The sequence below is a fragment of the Lichenostomus cassidix genome, chromosome 2 (assembly GCF_008360975.1).
Source record: "Lichenostomus cassidix isolate B80296 chromosome 2, HeHo_3.0, whole genome shotgun sequence".
Lineage (NCBI taxonomy): Eukaryota > Metazoa > Chordata > Aves > Passeriformes > Meliphagidae > Lichenostomus > Lichenostomus cassidix.
In genome coordinates, this window is record NC_139482.1 from 151,690,098 (window position 1) to 151,707,717 (window position 17,620).

Genomic DNA, 17,620 nt, shown 5'->3' on the forward strand with positions numbered 1-17,620 from the left:
CCTGAGCCAGGTCAGGGCACAGCTCTACAGGAAAGGAGAGGAGGAGATATTTTCCTCCTTGCCTGGAGGAAGGAGACACCCAGCTGAGGCAGGAAGGAGCCTCGTGTCCCCAAATGTGTCACCACGGGTCCCCAAATGTGTCACCACGGGTCCCCAAATGTGTCACCACGGGTCCCCAGCAGCACGGATGGGACAAAGAGGTTCAGCGGAATTGGGGAAAATTGAGGTTGGAAAGACAAAGAGGCAAAGAGGTTCAGCAGAATGGTGGAAAAGTTGAGGTTGGAAAGACAAAGAGGCAAGTCCAGCAGAAAATTATGGAAAAATTGAGGTTGGAAAGACAAAGAGGGATGTCCAGCAGAAAATTATGGAAAAATTGAGGTTGGAAAGACAAAGAGGCAAAGAGGTTCAGCAGAATGGTGGAAAAGTTGAGGTTGGAAAGACAAAGAGGCAAGTCCAGCAGAAAATTATGGAAAAATTGAGGTTGGAAAGACAAAGAGGGATGTCCAGCAGAAAATTATGGAAAAATTCAGGTTGGAAAGACAAAGAGGGATGTCCAGCAGAAAATTATGGAAAAATTGAGGTTGGAAGGGACCTGTTAGGAGCAGACAGTCCAACCTCTGCTCAGAAAAAGGTCATTTATAACATATTTTCCACACCAGCATGTGAAACACAGCAATATCATGTCACATATGCACACAGCAGAGTCTCAAAGAGCTTTTTAAATCCACTTTCTGCCTTTAAGGAACCATCTGGAACAGGTTCACACCAAACCTTCTGTGTTTCTCCAGCCTGCTGATGTGACATATCTCTGTTTTTCACCTCTGAAGCTCCCAGCAACAGTGCTGAGGCTGCAGCAGAGCCCCAGGATGTGAACAAAGGGCTTGCTGGAACTTTTGGGTGACCTCAGAGAGCCACAGCTCTCTGTGATGTTAGGAATTCAGTCCAGTGATGTTAGGAATTCAGCCACCACTCCCACTCCTCCCTCCTGCTGCAGTGGGAGGCTTGGCAGAGCCTCAGTCCAGCCCCCCACTCATTTATTCAGTCAGATCAAGAGGTGGAAAATGAAAAAAAGGAGAAAGGACAATGGATAAAAGGCTAAGGGACAAACCCTCTGAGCCACCACTCAGCTATGCTGTTTCCCAGAAACAGCAAAATCCCAAGGGTTGGATTGGAAAGCATTCCCCAGGAAGAATTAGGGACAGAAAAGCTCAGGGGATGACAGTCCTGGGTCACCACACTGGCTGCATACATGAAGTCACAGTTCACATGATGACAATTATTATTTTCAGCGTTTTGTGAGTGTGATCTGCCCCTTGGATATATAGAATTGTTCTGTAGGAATAACACTGGCAATTCCAGGATTGAATTCCATGGTTTTCCTACATCCTCACACTCCTGCAAACAGAGTTTCTGCCCTTGAAGAGCAGAAAGTTTCATCATTTGGATCACAAAGTGAAAGGATCTGCCCTTTGGGTATATAGAATTGTTCTACAGGAATAACACTGGCAATTCCAGGATTGAATTCCAGGCTTTTCCTAAAAGCTTATGCTCCTGCAAACAGAATTTCTCCCCTTGAAGAGCAGAAAATTTCATCATTTGGATCATAAGGTGAAAGGATCTGCCTCTTGGATATACAGAATTGTTCTACAGGAGTAACACTGGCAACTCCAGGATTGAATTCCAGGCTTTTCCTACATGCTCACATTGCTTCTGCAAACAGAATTTCTGCCCTTGAAGAGCAGAAAGTTTCATCATTTGGATCATGAAGTGAAAGGATCTGCCCCTTGGATATATAGAATTGTTCTACAGGAGTAACACTGGCAATTCCAGGATTGAATTCCAGGCTTTTCCTACATCCTCACACTCCTGCAAACAGAGTTTCTTCCCTTGAAGAGCACAAAGTTTCATCATTTGGATGATAAGGTGAAAGGATCTGCCCTTTGGGTATATAGAATTGTTCTATAGGAATAAAACTGGCAATTCCAGGCTTCAATTCCAGGATTGAATTCCAGGCTTTTCCTACATCCTCACATTGCTCCTGCAAACAGAATTTCTGCCCTTGAAGAGCAGAAAGTTTCCTCATTTGGATCATAAGATGAAAGGATCTGCCCCTTGGATATATAGAATTGTTCTATGGGAATAACACTGGCAATTCCAGGATTGAATTCCAGGCTTTTCCTACATCCTCACGCTTCTGCAAACAGAATTTCTTCCCTTGAAGAGCAGAAAGTTTCATCATTTGGATCATGAGGTAAAAGGATCTGCCCCTTGGATATACAGAATTGTTCTACAGGAATAACACTGGCAATTCCAGGATTGAATTCCAGGCTTGAATTCCAGGCTTTTCCTACATCCTCACACTCCTGCAAACAGAGTTTCTGCCCTTGAAGAGCAGAAAGTTTCATCATTTGGATCATAAGGTGAAAGGATCTGCCCCTTGGACACACAGAATTGTTCTATAGGAATAAAACTGGCAATTCCAGGATTGAATTCCAGGCTTTTCCTACATCCTTCACGCTCCTGCAAACAGAATTTCTGCCCTTGAAGAGCAGAAAATTTCATCATTTGGATCACAAGGTAAAAGGATCTGCCCCTTGGATATATAGAATTGTTCTATAGGAATAACACTGGCAATTCCAGGATTGAATTCCAGGCTTTTCCTACATCCTCAGGCTCCTGCAAACAGAATTTCTGCCCTTGAAGAGCAGAAAGTTTCATCATTTGGATCACAAAGTGAAAGGATTTGCCCCTTGGATACATATAATTGTTCTGTAGGAATAACATTGGCAATTCCAGGATTGAATTCCAGGCTTTTCCTACATCCTCAGGCTTCTGCAAACACAAATTCTTCCCTTGAAGAGCAGAAAGTTTCATCATTTGGATCATAAGGTGAAAGGATCTGCCCCTTGGATACATAGAATTGTTCTGTAGGAATAACACTGGCAGTTCCAGGATTGAATTCCAGGCTTTTCCTACATCCTCACGCTCCTGCAAACAGAATTTCTGCCCTGGAAGAGCAGAAAGTTTCATCATTTGGATCATAAGGTGAAAGGATCTGCCCCTTGGACACACAGAATTGTTCTACAGGAATAACACTGGCAATTCCAGGATTGAATTCCAGGCTTTTCCTACATGCTCACATTGCTTCTGCAAGCAGAATTTCTGCCCTTGAAGAGCAGAAAGTTTCATCATTTGGATCACAAGGTGAAAGGACAAAGATCCAGCAGAGCCACTGAGCTTCCTGCAGAAAATGCATCTTCACTGCCAAGGAAAGACAGAATTTGGGTGCTGAAGACCTGGAAAACACCAACTGTGTCAAGCTGATAATCTCTCCCAAGTCAGTGTCATGACTCTTCTTTGTTTTTCGTTTTCCTGAGGTGATAAAAAAAGGGTTTCTGACCTACCCAAGGCTAAGCTCCAGCTCTCCCCTTCACCTGGTGCCTAATCTCACCATGCCAGGGGAAAGGGAAGTAGGACATGGAGGTTTTGGCTCCTCAGCATCACTCCTTGGAGGGTCAGCCTCCATGCTGTCACCTCCATGTGTCAAGAGGGAGAAAGAAGGATTCTTCTTTCACCAATTTCCACCAATTTCCCTGGAAAATTGGTGCTCCTCCACCAATTTCCCTGGAAAAGGAGCCACACTGTGCTCAGCATGGACAGCTCACTGGGGCTGCCTTGGCTCCAGGACCTCTCCTGCCATCAGCAGACAGGCAGGAGGTGGCTGCCTGATGTCACCACAGGCTGTGGGGACATTCTGAGGCGTTGCACCGAAACCTTTAGGCAGATTTCAGATTTTTCCACAACCATCTCACGCTCAAACCAGTGGCTCTGAAACGAGGTGGTGACAATTTATACAGCTGGAGATCACAAATTGGGTCTACTTTGCAAAAATGATCTTGACTCTGGAATGGGACAGAGAATTCATCCCACAACAAGTGTCTCCAACTCCTCCAACAAGAGCTAAGGAGCTCCAAGGCAAAGGTTTTGCCAACCCTTCCAGCCCTGCTAAGGTCCTCCTCACCTCTCCTTTCCCTTCAGAGAGTTTCAAGTCCAACTGTCCAGCCCTGCTGGAACAGTCCCCACCTCCAGCAGGACAGCACATGGTTAATTAAAGGCAGGAGCAGACTGTGCAGCAGGAAAATAATTACAATTCTCCTGGTGATTCACAAGCAAGAGGGCCTGGTTCCCGTGTCACCATGGGCTGGGCTCCTAGCTGAGCTCTGGGTTTGTCTCCAGGCAGGATGAGACCCTGCTCTGCAAGGCAGGAGGTGTCTGTCCGTCCATCTGTCCATCTGTCAGCAGCTCCTCAAATGCTGGCAGCAAAACCAGCTTCGTGTGTCTGAGCTTTGTGTTTCACACCCATTTTCCTGGTTCAATGTGGGTTTGACATGGTAATCTCTGCCCCAGGAGGAAGCTGAGATTGTTTCACACTCCACAGCATGGAAAACTCGTGTTTGCTTTGCCTGTCTCAGAGACCAGCAGGCAGGTGAAGTGTGAACAATCCTTTCAGAGAGATCTGTGACACTTGTGGCATTGCCTCTGGGGAAAACCAGCCTGGGACAGAGTCAGGAGGAGCTGCAAGCAGCAACTGCAAAGCAACACAGCCAGGAGCTGATCAGCTCTTGAGGTTCAACTCAGCCTTTCCAAGTTTCTGTGAGGCCACAGAACCAGAAAGACCTGTATCCCCTAGCTGGGCAGCACAGGCAGGATGCCAACCCCAGAGGCTGCACAGCTCCCTCAGCAGAGCAGGACTCAGTCCACCTCCAGCAGAGCCTCTAGGTAGCAGCAAAGCCAAGAGACAGCTTTCCCCACAGAGAGAAACCAGGCAGGCGATGGTTGTTCCCAGAATAGCTTAATTCAGGAAGAAACACCAAAATCTGATGAGGAGAAATGAGGTCAAACAAGGGGCAACCTGGGGCAATCCAGGTACACTCATGAAAATTCTCCAGGGATTTGGTCTGACTCCTTCAGCAGGTGTGGGAAAAAACCTTACTCAGTTTTGTCTGATCTTCCCACCTTCCTTCCACCCCAGAAGTGTTTCCTTCCCCATTCCTGGCAGAATTTGCCAGATCCTGAGCTAGCTTCACTCTAGTGAACTTCTCAGGACTCACTAGGTAGCACCAAGTGCAGCAAACCCAAGAGACAGCTTTCCCCACAGAGAGGAACCAGGCAGGTGATGGTTACTCCCAGAATAGCTTAATTCAGGAAGAATCAGCAAAATCTGATGAGGAGAAATGAGGTCAAACAAGGGGCAACTACAGGGAGGACACCACAACCACCATCCAGGTACACTCATGCCAATTATCCAGGGACTTGGCCTGACTCCTTCAGCAGGTGTGGGACAAGAATTTATCCAGTTTTGTCAGATCTTCCCACCTTTCTTCCACTCCAGAAGTGTTTCCTTCCCCATTCCTGGCAGAACTTGGCAGATCCTGAGCTAGCTTCACTCTAGTGAACTTCTCAGGACTCACTAGGTAGCACCAAGTGCAGCAAACCCAACAGACAGCTTTCCCCACAGACAGAAACCAGGCAGGTGATGGTTGTTCCCAGAATAGCTTAATTCAGGAAGAATCACCAAAATCTGATGAGGAGAAATGAGGTCAAACAAGAGGCAACCTGGGGCAATCCAGGTACACTCATGAAAATTATCCAGGGATTTGGTCTGACTCCTTCAGCAGGTGTGGGACAAGAATTTATCCAGTTTTGTCAGATCTTCCCACCTTCCTTCCACTCCAGAAGTGTTTCCTTCCCCATTCCTGGCAGAATTTGGCAGATCCTGAGCTAGCTCTACTCTAGTGAACCATCCAGGTACACTCATGCCAATTATCCAGGGATTTGGTCTGACTCCTTCAGCAGGTGTGGGACAAGAATTTATCCAGTTTTGTCAGATCTTCCCACCTTCCTTCCACCCCAGAAGTGTTTCCTTCCCCACTCCTGGCAGAATTTGCCAGATCCTGAGCTAGCTCCACGCTAGTGAACTTCTCAGGACTCAGTCCACTGCCAGCAGAGCCTCTAGGTAGCACCAAACCCAAGAGACAGCTTTCCACACAGAGAGAAACCAGGCAGGCGATGGTTGTTCCCAGAATAGCTTAATTCAGGAAGAATCAGCAAAATCTGATGAGGAGAAATGAGGTCAAACAAGGGGCAACTACAGGGAGGACACCACAACCACCATCCAGGTACACTCATGCCAATTATCCAGGGATTTGGTCTGACTCCTTCAGCAGGTGTGGGACAAAAATTTATCCAGTTTTGTCAGATCTTCCCAGCTTCCTTCCACTCCAGAAGTGTTTCCTTCCCCATTCCTGGCAGAATTTGGCAGATCCTGAGCTAGCTCTACTCTAGTGAACCATCCAGGTACACTCATGCCAATTATCCAGGGATTTGGCCTGAGCCCTTCAGCAGGTGTGGGACAAGAATTTATCCAGTTTTGTCAGATCTTCCCAGCTTCCTTCCACCCTAGAAGTGTTTCCTTCCTCATTCCTAGTAGAATTTGCCAGATCCTGAGCTAGCTTCACTCTAGTGAACTTCTCAGGACTCACTAGGTAGCACCAAGTGCAGCAAACCCAACAGACAGCTTTCCCCACAGACAGAAACCAGGCAGGTGATGGTTGTTCCCAGAATAGCTTAATTCAGGAAGAAACACCAAAATCTGATGAGGAGAAATGAGGTCAAACAAGAGGCAACCTGGGGCAATCCAGGTACACTCATGAAAATTATCCAGGGATTTGGCCTGAGCCCTTCAGCAGGTGTGGGACAAAACCTTATCCAGTTTTGTCAGATCTTCCCACCTTCCTTCCACTCCAGAAGTGTTTCCTTCCCCATTCCTTGCAGAATTTGCCAGATCCTGAGCTAGCTCCACTCTAGTGAACTTCTCAGGACTCATTAGGTAGCACCAAGTGCAGCAAACCCAACAGACAGCTTCCCCCACAGACAGAAACCAGGCAGGCAATGGTTGTTCCCAGAATAGCTTAATTCAGGAAGAATCAGCAAAATCTGATGAGGAGAAATGAGGTCAAACAAGGGGCAACTACAGGGAGGACACCACAACCACCATCCAGGTACACTCATGAAAATTATCCAGGGATTTGGTCTGACTCCTTCAGCCGGTGTGGGACAAGAATTTATCCAGTTTTGTCAGATCTTCCCAGCTTCCTTCCACCCTAGAAGTGTTTCCTTCCCCATTCCTTGCAGAATTTGGCAGATCCTGAGCTAGCTCCACTCTAGTGAACTTCTCAGGACTCAGTCCACTCCCAGCAGAGCCTCAAGGTAGCAGCAAACCCAAGAGACAGCTTTCCCCACAGAGAGAAACCAGGCAGGTGATGGTTGTTCCCAGAATAGCTTAATTCAGGAAGAATCAGCAAAATCTGATGAGGAGAAATGAGGTCAAACAAGGGGCAACCACAGGTTGGGCACCACAACCACCATCCAGGTACACTCATGCCAATTATCCAGGGATTTGGTCTGACTCCTTCAGCAGGTGTGGGACAAGAATTTATCCAGTTTTGTCTGATCTTCCCACCTTCCTTCCACCCCAGAAGTGTTTCCTTCCCCATTCCTGGCAGAATTTGGTAGATCCTGAGCTAGCTTCACTCTAGTGAACTTCTCAGGACTCACTAGGTAGCACCAAGTGCAGCAAACCCAAGAGACAGCTTTCCCCACAGAGAGAAACCAGGCAGGCGATGGTTGTTCCCAGAATAGCTTAATTCAGGAAGAATCAGCAAAATCTGATGAGGAGAAATGAGGTCAAACAAGGGGCAACCTGGGGCAATCCAGGTACACTCATGCCAATTCTCCAGGGACTCGGCCTGACTCCTTCAGCAGGTGTGGGACAAGAATTTATCCAGTTTTGTCAGATCTTCCCACCTTCCTTCCACCCCAGAAGTGTTTCCTTCCCCATTCCTTGCAGAATTTGGCAGATCCTGAGCTAGCTCCACTCTAGTGAACTTCTCAGGACTCAGTCCACTGCCAGCAGAGCCTCTAGGTAGCACCAAACCCAACAGACAGCTTTCCTCACAGAGAGAAACCAGGCAGGCGATGGTTGTTCCCAGAATAGCTTAATTCAGGAAGAATCAGCAAAATCTGATGAGGAGAAATGAGGTCAAACAAGGGGCAACCACAGGGAGGACACCACAACCACCATCCAGGTACACTCATGAAAATTATCCAGGCATTTGGTCTGACTCCTTCAGCAGGTGTGGGACAAGAATTTATCCAGTTTTGTCAGATCTTCCCACCTTCCTTCCACTCCAGAAGTGTTTCCTTCCCCATTCCTTGCAGAATTTGGCAGATCCTGAGCTAGCTCCACGCTAGTGAACTCCTCTGGCCACAAGCTCATGGTCACCACCACCTGAAAGGTGACAACTGAGTCCCAAAAAAACTGCTTCTGACTTGCCAACCACTAGCACGGCCAGGCTTGGGTCTGCAGCCAAATCCAGGGCAGAGGACACAGCAAAAGGGGACAATCCTTGCCTGACACAGGAGGACAGGGCAGGGCAGGGGGACTGAGGGCACCAAAAAGCAGTGGCCAGCCGTGCTGGAGGCAGGAGGAGAGGCCAGGCAGCCGGACACAGCCCTCCCCTCAGCCCTCCCCGGCGGATTTCCGACTATTTAACCCCGTATCAGGCCCTGAGGAATGCACTGCAAATGTATAAAAGTGCTTAAGCGCTGGGAAGACATTCCAGAGGAGACAAAGCAAGCTGTCTCCGAGCCAAAAGGCTCTAGCAGCTGCTGCTTCCCAGGCAGTGAAGCAGGACTGAGGAATGTTGTCCCCTTCAGAGGGGCCAGGGCAGCAACTGCCCCATGGCACTCAGGGCATTCAGGCACATTTTCCACTGAAATTGTAGGATATATGGAATAATCATGGCATTTAGTGCTGTTGTTTAGTTGACAGAGTGGTGTTCAGTCAAAGGTTGGATTTGATCTTGAAGATTTTTTCCAACCTGAGTGATTCTGCTACAAAAGCATCCATCTGGAGATCATTTCATGGGAGAGCATCCTGGGTGAAGCAGTCAAAGCCAGCACATTGTAAGTATTATCCAAAAACCTCTGTCCCTTTCTATTTTGCTCTGCTGTTTAGGTTTTCCCAAAAAAAAACCCCATCTCTGGTATTACCAGCACCATATAGCCAAGGGAGACCTCCTTCTTCTAAACCATTTTCTCAGCAGAATAAGGGTCAACTTGCAATCCCAAAAATTAATTGAGTGATCTGTAATGCCCACAGCTATTAGCAAAGGGAAAAATGCCAAAAGTTGTGTTGTACAACAACCTGTTGCGTTTTGTTTCCAATCAGATTGCGCTTTCCTGAGGCAGAAATTTAAATTTATCCAACAGATACATCTCCAGCACGCAGAGACACCATGAAACAACAACAAAAAAAACCCCAACAAACCAGAAAACTGAAACTAGGAATCCAAGACAAGGCAGTGAGACCAAGAAGAAGTCAGAGGAGAGCTGAAAAGGTTAACCCAACCCTGCCTCTACCTCCAACCATCAATGAGCTAATCACTCCTGGCAGATCCTCAGCAGCAGCCAAAGGGAACAGGAGAGACCTGAGAGGAGCAGGAAAAGTCTCTGCAGTGCTGCAGAGACAACATTGAAACATCTGCAAGGGTTGGGGAGTGACAGAGGAAACCATCAGCAAGCAACAGGAGAAACCCTGAAGGGGTAAATCTGAACCAAGCTGGTAGAAATTCATCCACAGACAGGTGTTAAATCACCCAAAAGAGACACACTGAGAGGTTTACAACAACCCAGGAAAGGCTGAGAAGGTTTTTCCACTGGTGATCATCTCCCTGCAGGTACCAAACCAGTGCCAAGGATGTTCTGGTGAGAGGCAGAGTCATTCTAACCACGAATTTTCATTTTTTTTTTACTCCACTGAACCTCTTCACTGCCCGGTTGTCTCTTTACCTCACTATTTCATGCACCTGAACCTAACCTACACCCACACCTCTCCTACACCGAGCTGAACACACCTTGCAGCTCAGAAAACTGAATATTAACTCACTTCCCATTCATACACCACAAGCATAAAATCCACCTGGGTGCCTCTTCCCTGCTCCCTGTTTGAATTTGGAAATTCCTGATTTCCGAGAACTGCGTGGCCAAAAAGTTTTGCCAAAAAGTTTTACCAAAAAGTTCAAAAGTTTTCTCTGTGACTGAGCTTGTGTTTGGCTGCTGCTCCTCAAGCACTGATCCCAACCTGTCACCACACACAGGGTTTAGAGGACAATTGGTTATTGATCAGAGAAATCGATTGGTTATTGATCAGGGAGACAGCCTGCGCTTTTTCCTAATTTCTGGGCAGCAGCAATCCAGAATAACCTGGTTTTTGGAGAGACAAACTCACATCCAGTTACCCCATGAACCCACAGAGCTCCTGCAAAGCCCAGAGAGCCATGCCAGCTCTGCACACACAGCAAGTGAAACCAGTTTGTTGACTGGTTTTGTTAAACAAATGCAGCTGCAGCTTTGACACGGCCTGGGCTGGGAAGAACCACAAAAATCAGAGCAAAAAGGAGGTGCCAAACTCACACCCCACACAGTGAGCCACAGAGCATTCCCAGCTCCCTGACTTTCTTAGGGAAGGGCTGTTAGCACAGAGAGATTAGAAGGAGAAGCTTTCCTCCTCCGTGGAAGTAAGTAAAACCCCAAGATCCTCCTTACAGGCCTCAGATGCCAGGAAATTAAAAGCTGCTCTTAATTAGCTTTGCAAAGCCCCACTTTGCTTCGGGAAGAAAGTGACAACCACAGCCTCGAGCTTCACCCTGGTGCTGTGAAATCCTGGATTTCAGACACTTCCAGCCCTAGTTTTCCTCCCTGTCCCTCTGCACACTCATGCTGACACACCAGAGATCTCCTCCCTCTCTGCACAGACTTGCTGAGGATTTCAGTCCTTGCTCAGCTCCACCCTCGTCCTCCTACACCAGGTCCTACCAGCTCTGCTCCACCCAGCTTTCCTCCAACCTTTTTTTTTTTTGCCTCCCCACACTCCCAAAGTGGAGTTTTCCTCTGAGAAAAAAAAGAATCTCTGGATGTTTCTGGGTTGTTTGAGCTCCTTCTGCCACCTCCAAGTGCTCCAAATTCCATATTGTTTTCATTCCTTCCCGGTGAGATCTCAAGTGTTCGTGGAGATGACTTAGGTGTTAATCCAGCTCTGACATGGGGATTTAGGCAATTGTGTTCCCAAAAATTTCCATTCCCCAGTGCAGGAGCTGCTCTCCCCCAAATATCCTGCAGTTAGCACTCTCTGGTGTAGCAGAAATCAGCATGGAGCAAGAAATTACCACCTCTGGAATTCAGAAACCCTTGTGGAAAGCACAGGTAACCTATCAAAATGAATTTATAATTTTCCAATAAATCATGAGGTAGCAAATCCCTGTGAAGGGTCAGCAGATCCTCCCACACAGATTTAATCCATCCCTCCAAACAGCCATCCTAAAGGGAAATTAAGGCTCAAAAAAGGAAAACTTTCCACAAAGGGGACAAGTGACAAAGAGGCAAGATGTGGGCTGGCAGCTGGTGCTGGGTGAGAAACCCCTCAGAAGAAAAGCTGTATAAATTCAGATTATTTTCAAAAGAGTCGTTTGATTTTTTTCCCAAAGCCACCCCTTTCACCTCCAAAATCACCTCCACAGGAAAGTCTTCCCCCAAAAAACCCAAAACCACTAATTTTCTGCCCATGCTCCCTCATTTCCCACTTTTCTGACAGATCTTCACAGGCACAACTCTGTGTCCTGCAAAGACAAAATGTCCAAGACAAAACCAGTGTTGATGGGTTTTTTTAGGTTTTTAGGCATTTAGGTTTGGCTGGGGATGATTTTTTCAGGTCCACAACCAAAAACAACCACACATTTAGGTTTGGCTGGGGATGGTTTTTTAGGTTTTTAGGTTTTTAGGTTTGGCTGGGGATGGTTTTGTAGGTTTTTAGCCATTTAGGTTTGGCTGGGGATGGTTTTTTAGGTTTTCAGGCATTTAGGTTTGGCTGAGGATGATTTTTTAGGTTTCTAGGTTTGGCTGGGGATGTTTTTTTAGGTTTTTAGGCATTTAGATTTGGCTGGGGATGGTTTTTTAGATTTATAAGTATTTAGGTTTGGCTGGGGATGGTTTTTTAGGTTTTTAGGCATTTAGGTTTGGCTGGGGATGGTTTTTTAGGTTTTTAGGCATTTAGGTTTGGCTGGGGATGGTTTTTTAGGTTTTTAGGCATTTAGGTTTGGCTGGGGATGGTTTTTTTGGTTTTTAGGTTTGGCTGGGGATGGCTTTTTTAGATTTTTAGGCATTTAGGTTTGGCTGGGGATGGTTTTTTAGGTTTTCAGGCATTTAGGTTTGGCTGGGGATGGTTTTTTAGGCATTCAGGTTTGGCTGGGGATGGTTTTTTAGGTTTTTAGGCATTTAGCTTTGGCTGGGGATGGTTTTTTAGGTTTTTTAGGCTTTTAGGTTTGGCTGGAGATGGTTTTTTAGATTTTTAGGTTTTTAGGTTTGGCTGGGGATGGTTTTTAGGTTTGGCTGGGGATGGTTTTTTTGGTTTTTACACAACAACAAACAACAAGATTTAGGTTTGGCTGGGGATGGTTTTTTAGGTTTTTAGGCATTTAGGTTTGGCTGAGGATGATTTTTAGGTTTTTAGGTTTGGCTGGGGATTGTTTTTTAGGCATTTAGCTTTGGCTGGGGATGTTTTAGATTTTTAGGCATTTAGGTTTGGCTGGGGATGGTTTTTGAGGTTTTTTAGGCATTTAGGTTTGGCTGGGGATGGTTTTTAGGCATTTAGGTTTGGCTGGGGATGTTTTTTTTTTAGATTTTTAGGCATTTAGGTTTGGCTGGGGATGGTTTTTTTTAGATTTTTAGGCATTTAGGTTTGGCTGGGGATGGATTTTTTTTAGATTTTTAGGTTTGGCTGGGGATGGTTTTTTAGGTTTTTAGGCATTTAGGTTTGGCTGGGGATGGTTTTTCAGGTTTTTAGGTTTGGCTGGGGATGGTTTTTCAGGTTTTTTAGGCATTTAGGTTTGGCTGACACCTGGCACAGCCAGAGAAATCCCCCAGCAGCTCCAGATGGGTTGAGAAGGAAGAGTGAGAGCACAGCAAGTCCAAAACCAAACTCCCTCCAAGCCTCTCCCAGGATGTGCAGTGAAAACACACAAAAGTCTCTCTGCAAATCCTCATTTTTGGTTGTTTTCTCCTTTCTGAATTGCTCCACTTCTCTCCTGAGCTCACGTTAACTCCAAGCACTGTTATGTCACATACAAAGTGATTACATAGCTCAGTTAACCTGCATTTTACATGAAAAATTATTGAATTTCCTCTGAATTATTTAATTTCCTTTCTGGTTTCACCCAACCCTCTCCTGCAAGCAGCAGCAGTGGTCAGTTGCTGCCTGTCCACTCCCTCCAGACCACCATTTACACACCATTTACACACCATTTACACATCATTTACACATCATTTACACATCATTTACATCCTCTGCCATCGGGAATAACTCTACCTTTTACTACCTTTCCCAGACAGATGGAGACATCCTGAAAATGTTCACTTTCCTTGGGCCAAAGCTGCTGTATTTTAGGTCTGGTCACACCATTTGCTACTCCCCATTCTCTGTCCTTCTCCTGATTTACTAACATCTCCTGAGACCAGGATTTCACTGTTCTGCTCAATTTGTTAAATTCTTTGCCAGAAGAGTCCAAAAAGGGAAACTCAAACACCAGAGAGGAGCCCAGGACAGCTCACAGCAAGAACTCTGATGCTCCAAGCCAAGCAGATGCCACAGCTGAGCGAAACAGAAGTTCTTTTTAGTGATTTAGGAAGGAATTAAGGAATTAAATTAACAAACACATCACCTGCTATCACAGACAGGACTGCATCCACACAATCACGGGCTGAGTAAAAACACCAGCAGAAAATTTGCATTTATGATCCAAAAGCTGCTCTTCCAAGCTCCCAAACCCCAGTTTGCCCCAGTTGTAAGGCGTTCAGTGAGTGTTCAGCAGGAAGCTGAGAGCACAGGGACCAGCAGGTTCCCTGCAGGAGTGTTGCAATCACCTCTGCAGGTGAGATTTCCACCCATTCCCACGGCCCAGCCTGCCCATAACACACATTTTCCAGTAGTTTGGGTAACCTCCACACCTAAAGCATCACGAGATGCTGAGCTGAGAGGATCACAGTGGAGTCTCCACACCTGAACAACCTCACAACTCAATCCCACGGGCAGCTGGGCTCACCAGAATTCAGGAAGAGACAGAAAGAACCCAAAAATACCAAAAACTGCTGCTTCCAGCCATGAGAATCTGTTCAGGTGGAGATGCACCAACTGTGTGTTTTAACAAAACTGCACCAAGTTCCTTTGGCCTGAATCAAAACCAAGTTTCTTGTTTGTAAGTGATTTTTTTTTCTAGATTTGATGACAAATTCCAAGTAATTCAATAAAACTCTTGAAAGCTGACGACCTTAATTTCTCAATTTTTTAAATAAACACTCAACTTCAGCCTATACTCCCTGCAAACCATCTCTCCGAACACGCTGCAGTCAAACACCTTCTCCCTCTCTGGCACAGGCAGAACTTAAACAACTCTTAAAAAATTGCAAAGAATGGGAACAGCACGGCTTGGATTCCTGCTGGATGGTACTTCAGGAGCCAAACACGAGAGCTCATTCCATGCCCAACCCCAGGGCAAGCAAACCCTTGAGAGCCACGAGACGCTGAGAAGCTGGCAGCAGAGCAGATCTCCAGCCCTCTGCTTCTGCAAGAGATCACAGGAACAACACCTGGAGGGTTTATCCTGGTGTTCCCTGGGTGGAGAGCTCTGCAGCTGAGCAGGATGGCAACAGGAGCTGCAGATCGTGGAAGGATTTGGGATGGAAGGGATCTTGAAGATCATCCAGTCCCAAACCCTTTCCATGGGAAGGGACACCTCCACAATCCCAGGTTGCTCCAAGTTTTGTCCAGCCTGGCCTTGAATGCTTCCAGGAATGAGGCAGCCACAGCTTCTCAGAAAACCCTCTACAAGGGTACACTCTCACCACCCTCCAAGAAATAATTTTTTCCCAAAAAACCCTTTAACTCTGCTCTCTGGCAGTAGGAAGCCATTCCCCCTTGTCCCATCCCTCCAGAGCCTTGTCCAAAGTCCTTCTCCACCTCTCTCAAAGCTCCTTTAGGGACCTGAGGGAGCTCCAGAGCTTCTCCAGATCCTTGTCCAAAGTCCCTCTCTGCCTCTCCTGAAGCTCCTTTAGGGACTGGAAGGAGCTCTCAGGTCTCCCTAGAGTTTCTCTTCTCCAAGCCCTTGTCCAAAGTCCTTCTCCACCTCTCTCAAAGCCCCTTTGGAAACTGGAAGGAGCTCCAAGGTCTCCCCAGAGCTTCTCTTCTCCAAGCCCTTGTCCAAAGTCCTTCACCACCTCTCCTGAAGCTCTTTTAGGGACTGGAAAGAGCTCCAAGGTCTCCCCAGAGCTCCTCTTTTCCAGACCAAACTCTCCCAGCTTCTCTTCACGGCAGAGCTGCTCCACAGCATCTCTGCAGCCCCACGATCACAACTACAAAGCACCTCTACCGCTTTTAACCAACTTACTGGCCACTTTTTACAGTTTACCGATTAAACCAGACTTTTTAAATTCACGCTGTGAGGGTGACAAGTCACAGGGCTGATGATTCGAGCAGAGCAGGGGGAAATTTGTCCCACTAACCGAGCAGCCGGGATGCCCCTCAGAGCGATGAGGTTCCTCCTCAGCCGAGGGCTGCTCGTAGAGGTCTCACCGTGGAGGTCTCACCGCGGAGGTCTCACCGCGGAGGTCCCACCACGGCCCCTGCTCGGCAGGAGAAGCTCCTCAGAGCTCGGGGAAGGTTTGGGCTGAGGGGAGGCAGGAGAAGCTCCTCAGAGCACAGGGAAGGCTCCAGACTGAGCAGAGGCAGGAGAAGCTCCGCAGAGCACAGGGAAGGCTCCGGGCTGAGCGGAGGCAGGAGAAGCTCCTCAGAGCAGGGGGAAGGCAGGAGAAGCTCCTCAGAGCAACGGCTGCGGGCTCAGCGGAGGCAGGAGAAGCTCCTCAGAGCACGGGGAAGGCTCCGGGCTGAGGGGAGGCAGGAGAAGCTCCTCAGAGCACAGGGAAGGCAGGAGAAGCTCCTCAGAGCACCGGGAAGGCAGGAAAAGCTCCTCAGAGCAGAGGGAAGGAAGGCTCCGGGCTGAGGGGAGGCAGAAGAAGCTCCTCAGAGCAGGGGGAAGTCTCCGGGCTGAGCAAAGGCAGGAGAAGCTCCTCAGAGCACCGGGAAGGCTCTGGGCTGAGGGGACGCAGGAGAAGCTCCTCAGAGCATAGAGAAGGCTCTGGGCTGAGGGGAGGCAGGAGAAGCTCCTCACAGCACCGGCTCCGGGCCGAGCGGAGGCCTCTCCCCGAGTAGGCCGGAGCAGCGCCCAGGCCTCTCCCCGAGCTCCGAGAGCCGTGAGGCGGCGGCGGCTCACCTTGGGCAGCTCGCGGAGCTGGTTGGCGTCCAGCAGGAGCTCCTCGAGCGAGCGGCTGTAGCGGTAGATCTCCTCGGGCACGGCCTGCAGCGAGCAGTGCCGCCGGTCCAGCGCCTCCACGTGCCGGTTGCAGCGCCAGAGCGGCGGCATGCAGCGCAGCATCGCGCCGGGCCGAGCCGGGCCGGGCCGGGCAGGGCCGAGCCGAGCCGCCCGGGATCGGCGGGCCGCGGCAGGACGGGCCGGGCCTGCGGGAGCGCCCGGATGTGCAGGGGCCGGGCAGGGCTGAGCCGAGCTCCGAGCTGCGGCAGCGCCCCCGCTCCGCGCCGCTCGGCTCCGCTCCGCTCCCTCCGCCCTGGCCTGGAGCCGCTCCCGGTGCCGCTGCCGGCCTGCGCCCCGGGCCGCACCGCCCTGCCCTCCGCGGGTGTGCCTGGGAAACGGAGTCCCTGGGAAACCGAGGAGCGCCTGGGAAACCGAGGAGCGCCTGGGAAACCGAGGAGTCCCTGGGAAATGGAGTTCGCTGCCGCCTCGCCCTGCCCGGCGCAGCCCCGGGGATGGACGGGAGCCGCGGTGGGCAGCTGGGCATCCCGGCGGAACATCTGCTAGCCTTCCCATCTTCCCATCCCCAAAAGCATTCATGGAGAGAGACATCCGGAGGAAAGAATGAGCCCGAATGTGTTCGCACAGCGCGGTCTGGGGCTTCCCTCGGTAACCCATTCACCCACATCGCTGGCAGCTGCCGGATTTGGGGATGGGATTGGGAAAACACCTCTCAAAAAGCCCCTGCCGCGGAGTGAAGTTCGGCGGTGCAGCTAGCCTTCCCATCCCCAAAAACATCCATGAAAAGAGACATCCGGATTAAAGAATGAGCCCGAATGTGTTCGCACAGCGAGGTCTGGGGGTTCCCTCACTAACCCACCCACTCACATCGCTGGCAGCTGCCGGATCTGGGGATGGGATTGAGAAAACACCTCGCAAAAAGTCCCTGTCCCAGAGTGAAATTCCGCGGTGCAGCAATATTTCTCTTGCGGAAGGCTGGTGGGATCGAATTGTGCACTAAAGCAAGCAGGAGTGTGATGGAGCTCCTCCTGGACAGAGCTCAGGCGATGCCAATGCATGGAACAGGAATCGAGCTGGAGAAAGCAGCGCTGAGACAGGAGAAACAATCAGCAGCCACCTCCATC

At 48.8% G+C, this 17,620-nt stretch overlaps 1 protein-coding gene across 35 annotated transcripts in view; it reads right to left on the bottom strand.

Annotated features, from left to right (window-relative positions):
* SCRIB (scribble planar cell polarity protein) overlaps positions 1-16,882 on the bottom strand; it is a 107,349-nt gene extending 90,467 nt beyond the window's left edge. For 18 of the 35 annotated variants that reach the window (XM_085053819.1, XM_085053818.1, XM_085053817.1 and 15 more), the window contains exon 1: positions 16,440-16,880. In XM_085053819.1, coding sequence (XP_084909945.1) covers positions 16,440-16,601 — 162 coding nt within the window. In that variant the 5' untranslated portion in view covers positions 16,602-16,880. Of the gene's footprint in view, positions 1-16,439 lie in introns of all 35 variants that reach the window. The other 17 variants (XM_085053786.1, XM_085053792.1, XM_085053794.1 and 14 more) reach the window with 2 other exon arrangements.
* Between the last annotated feature and the right edge of the window lie 738 nt (positions 16,883-17,620).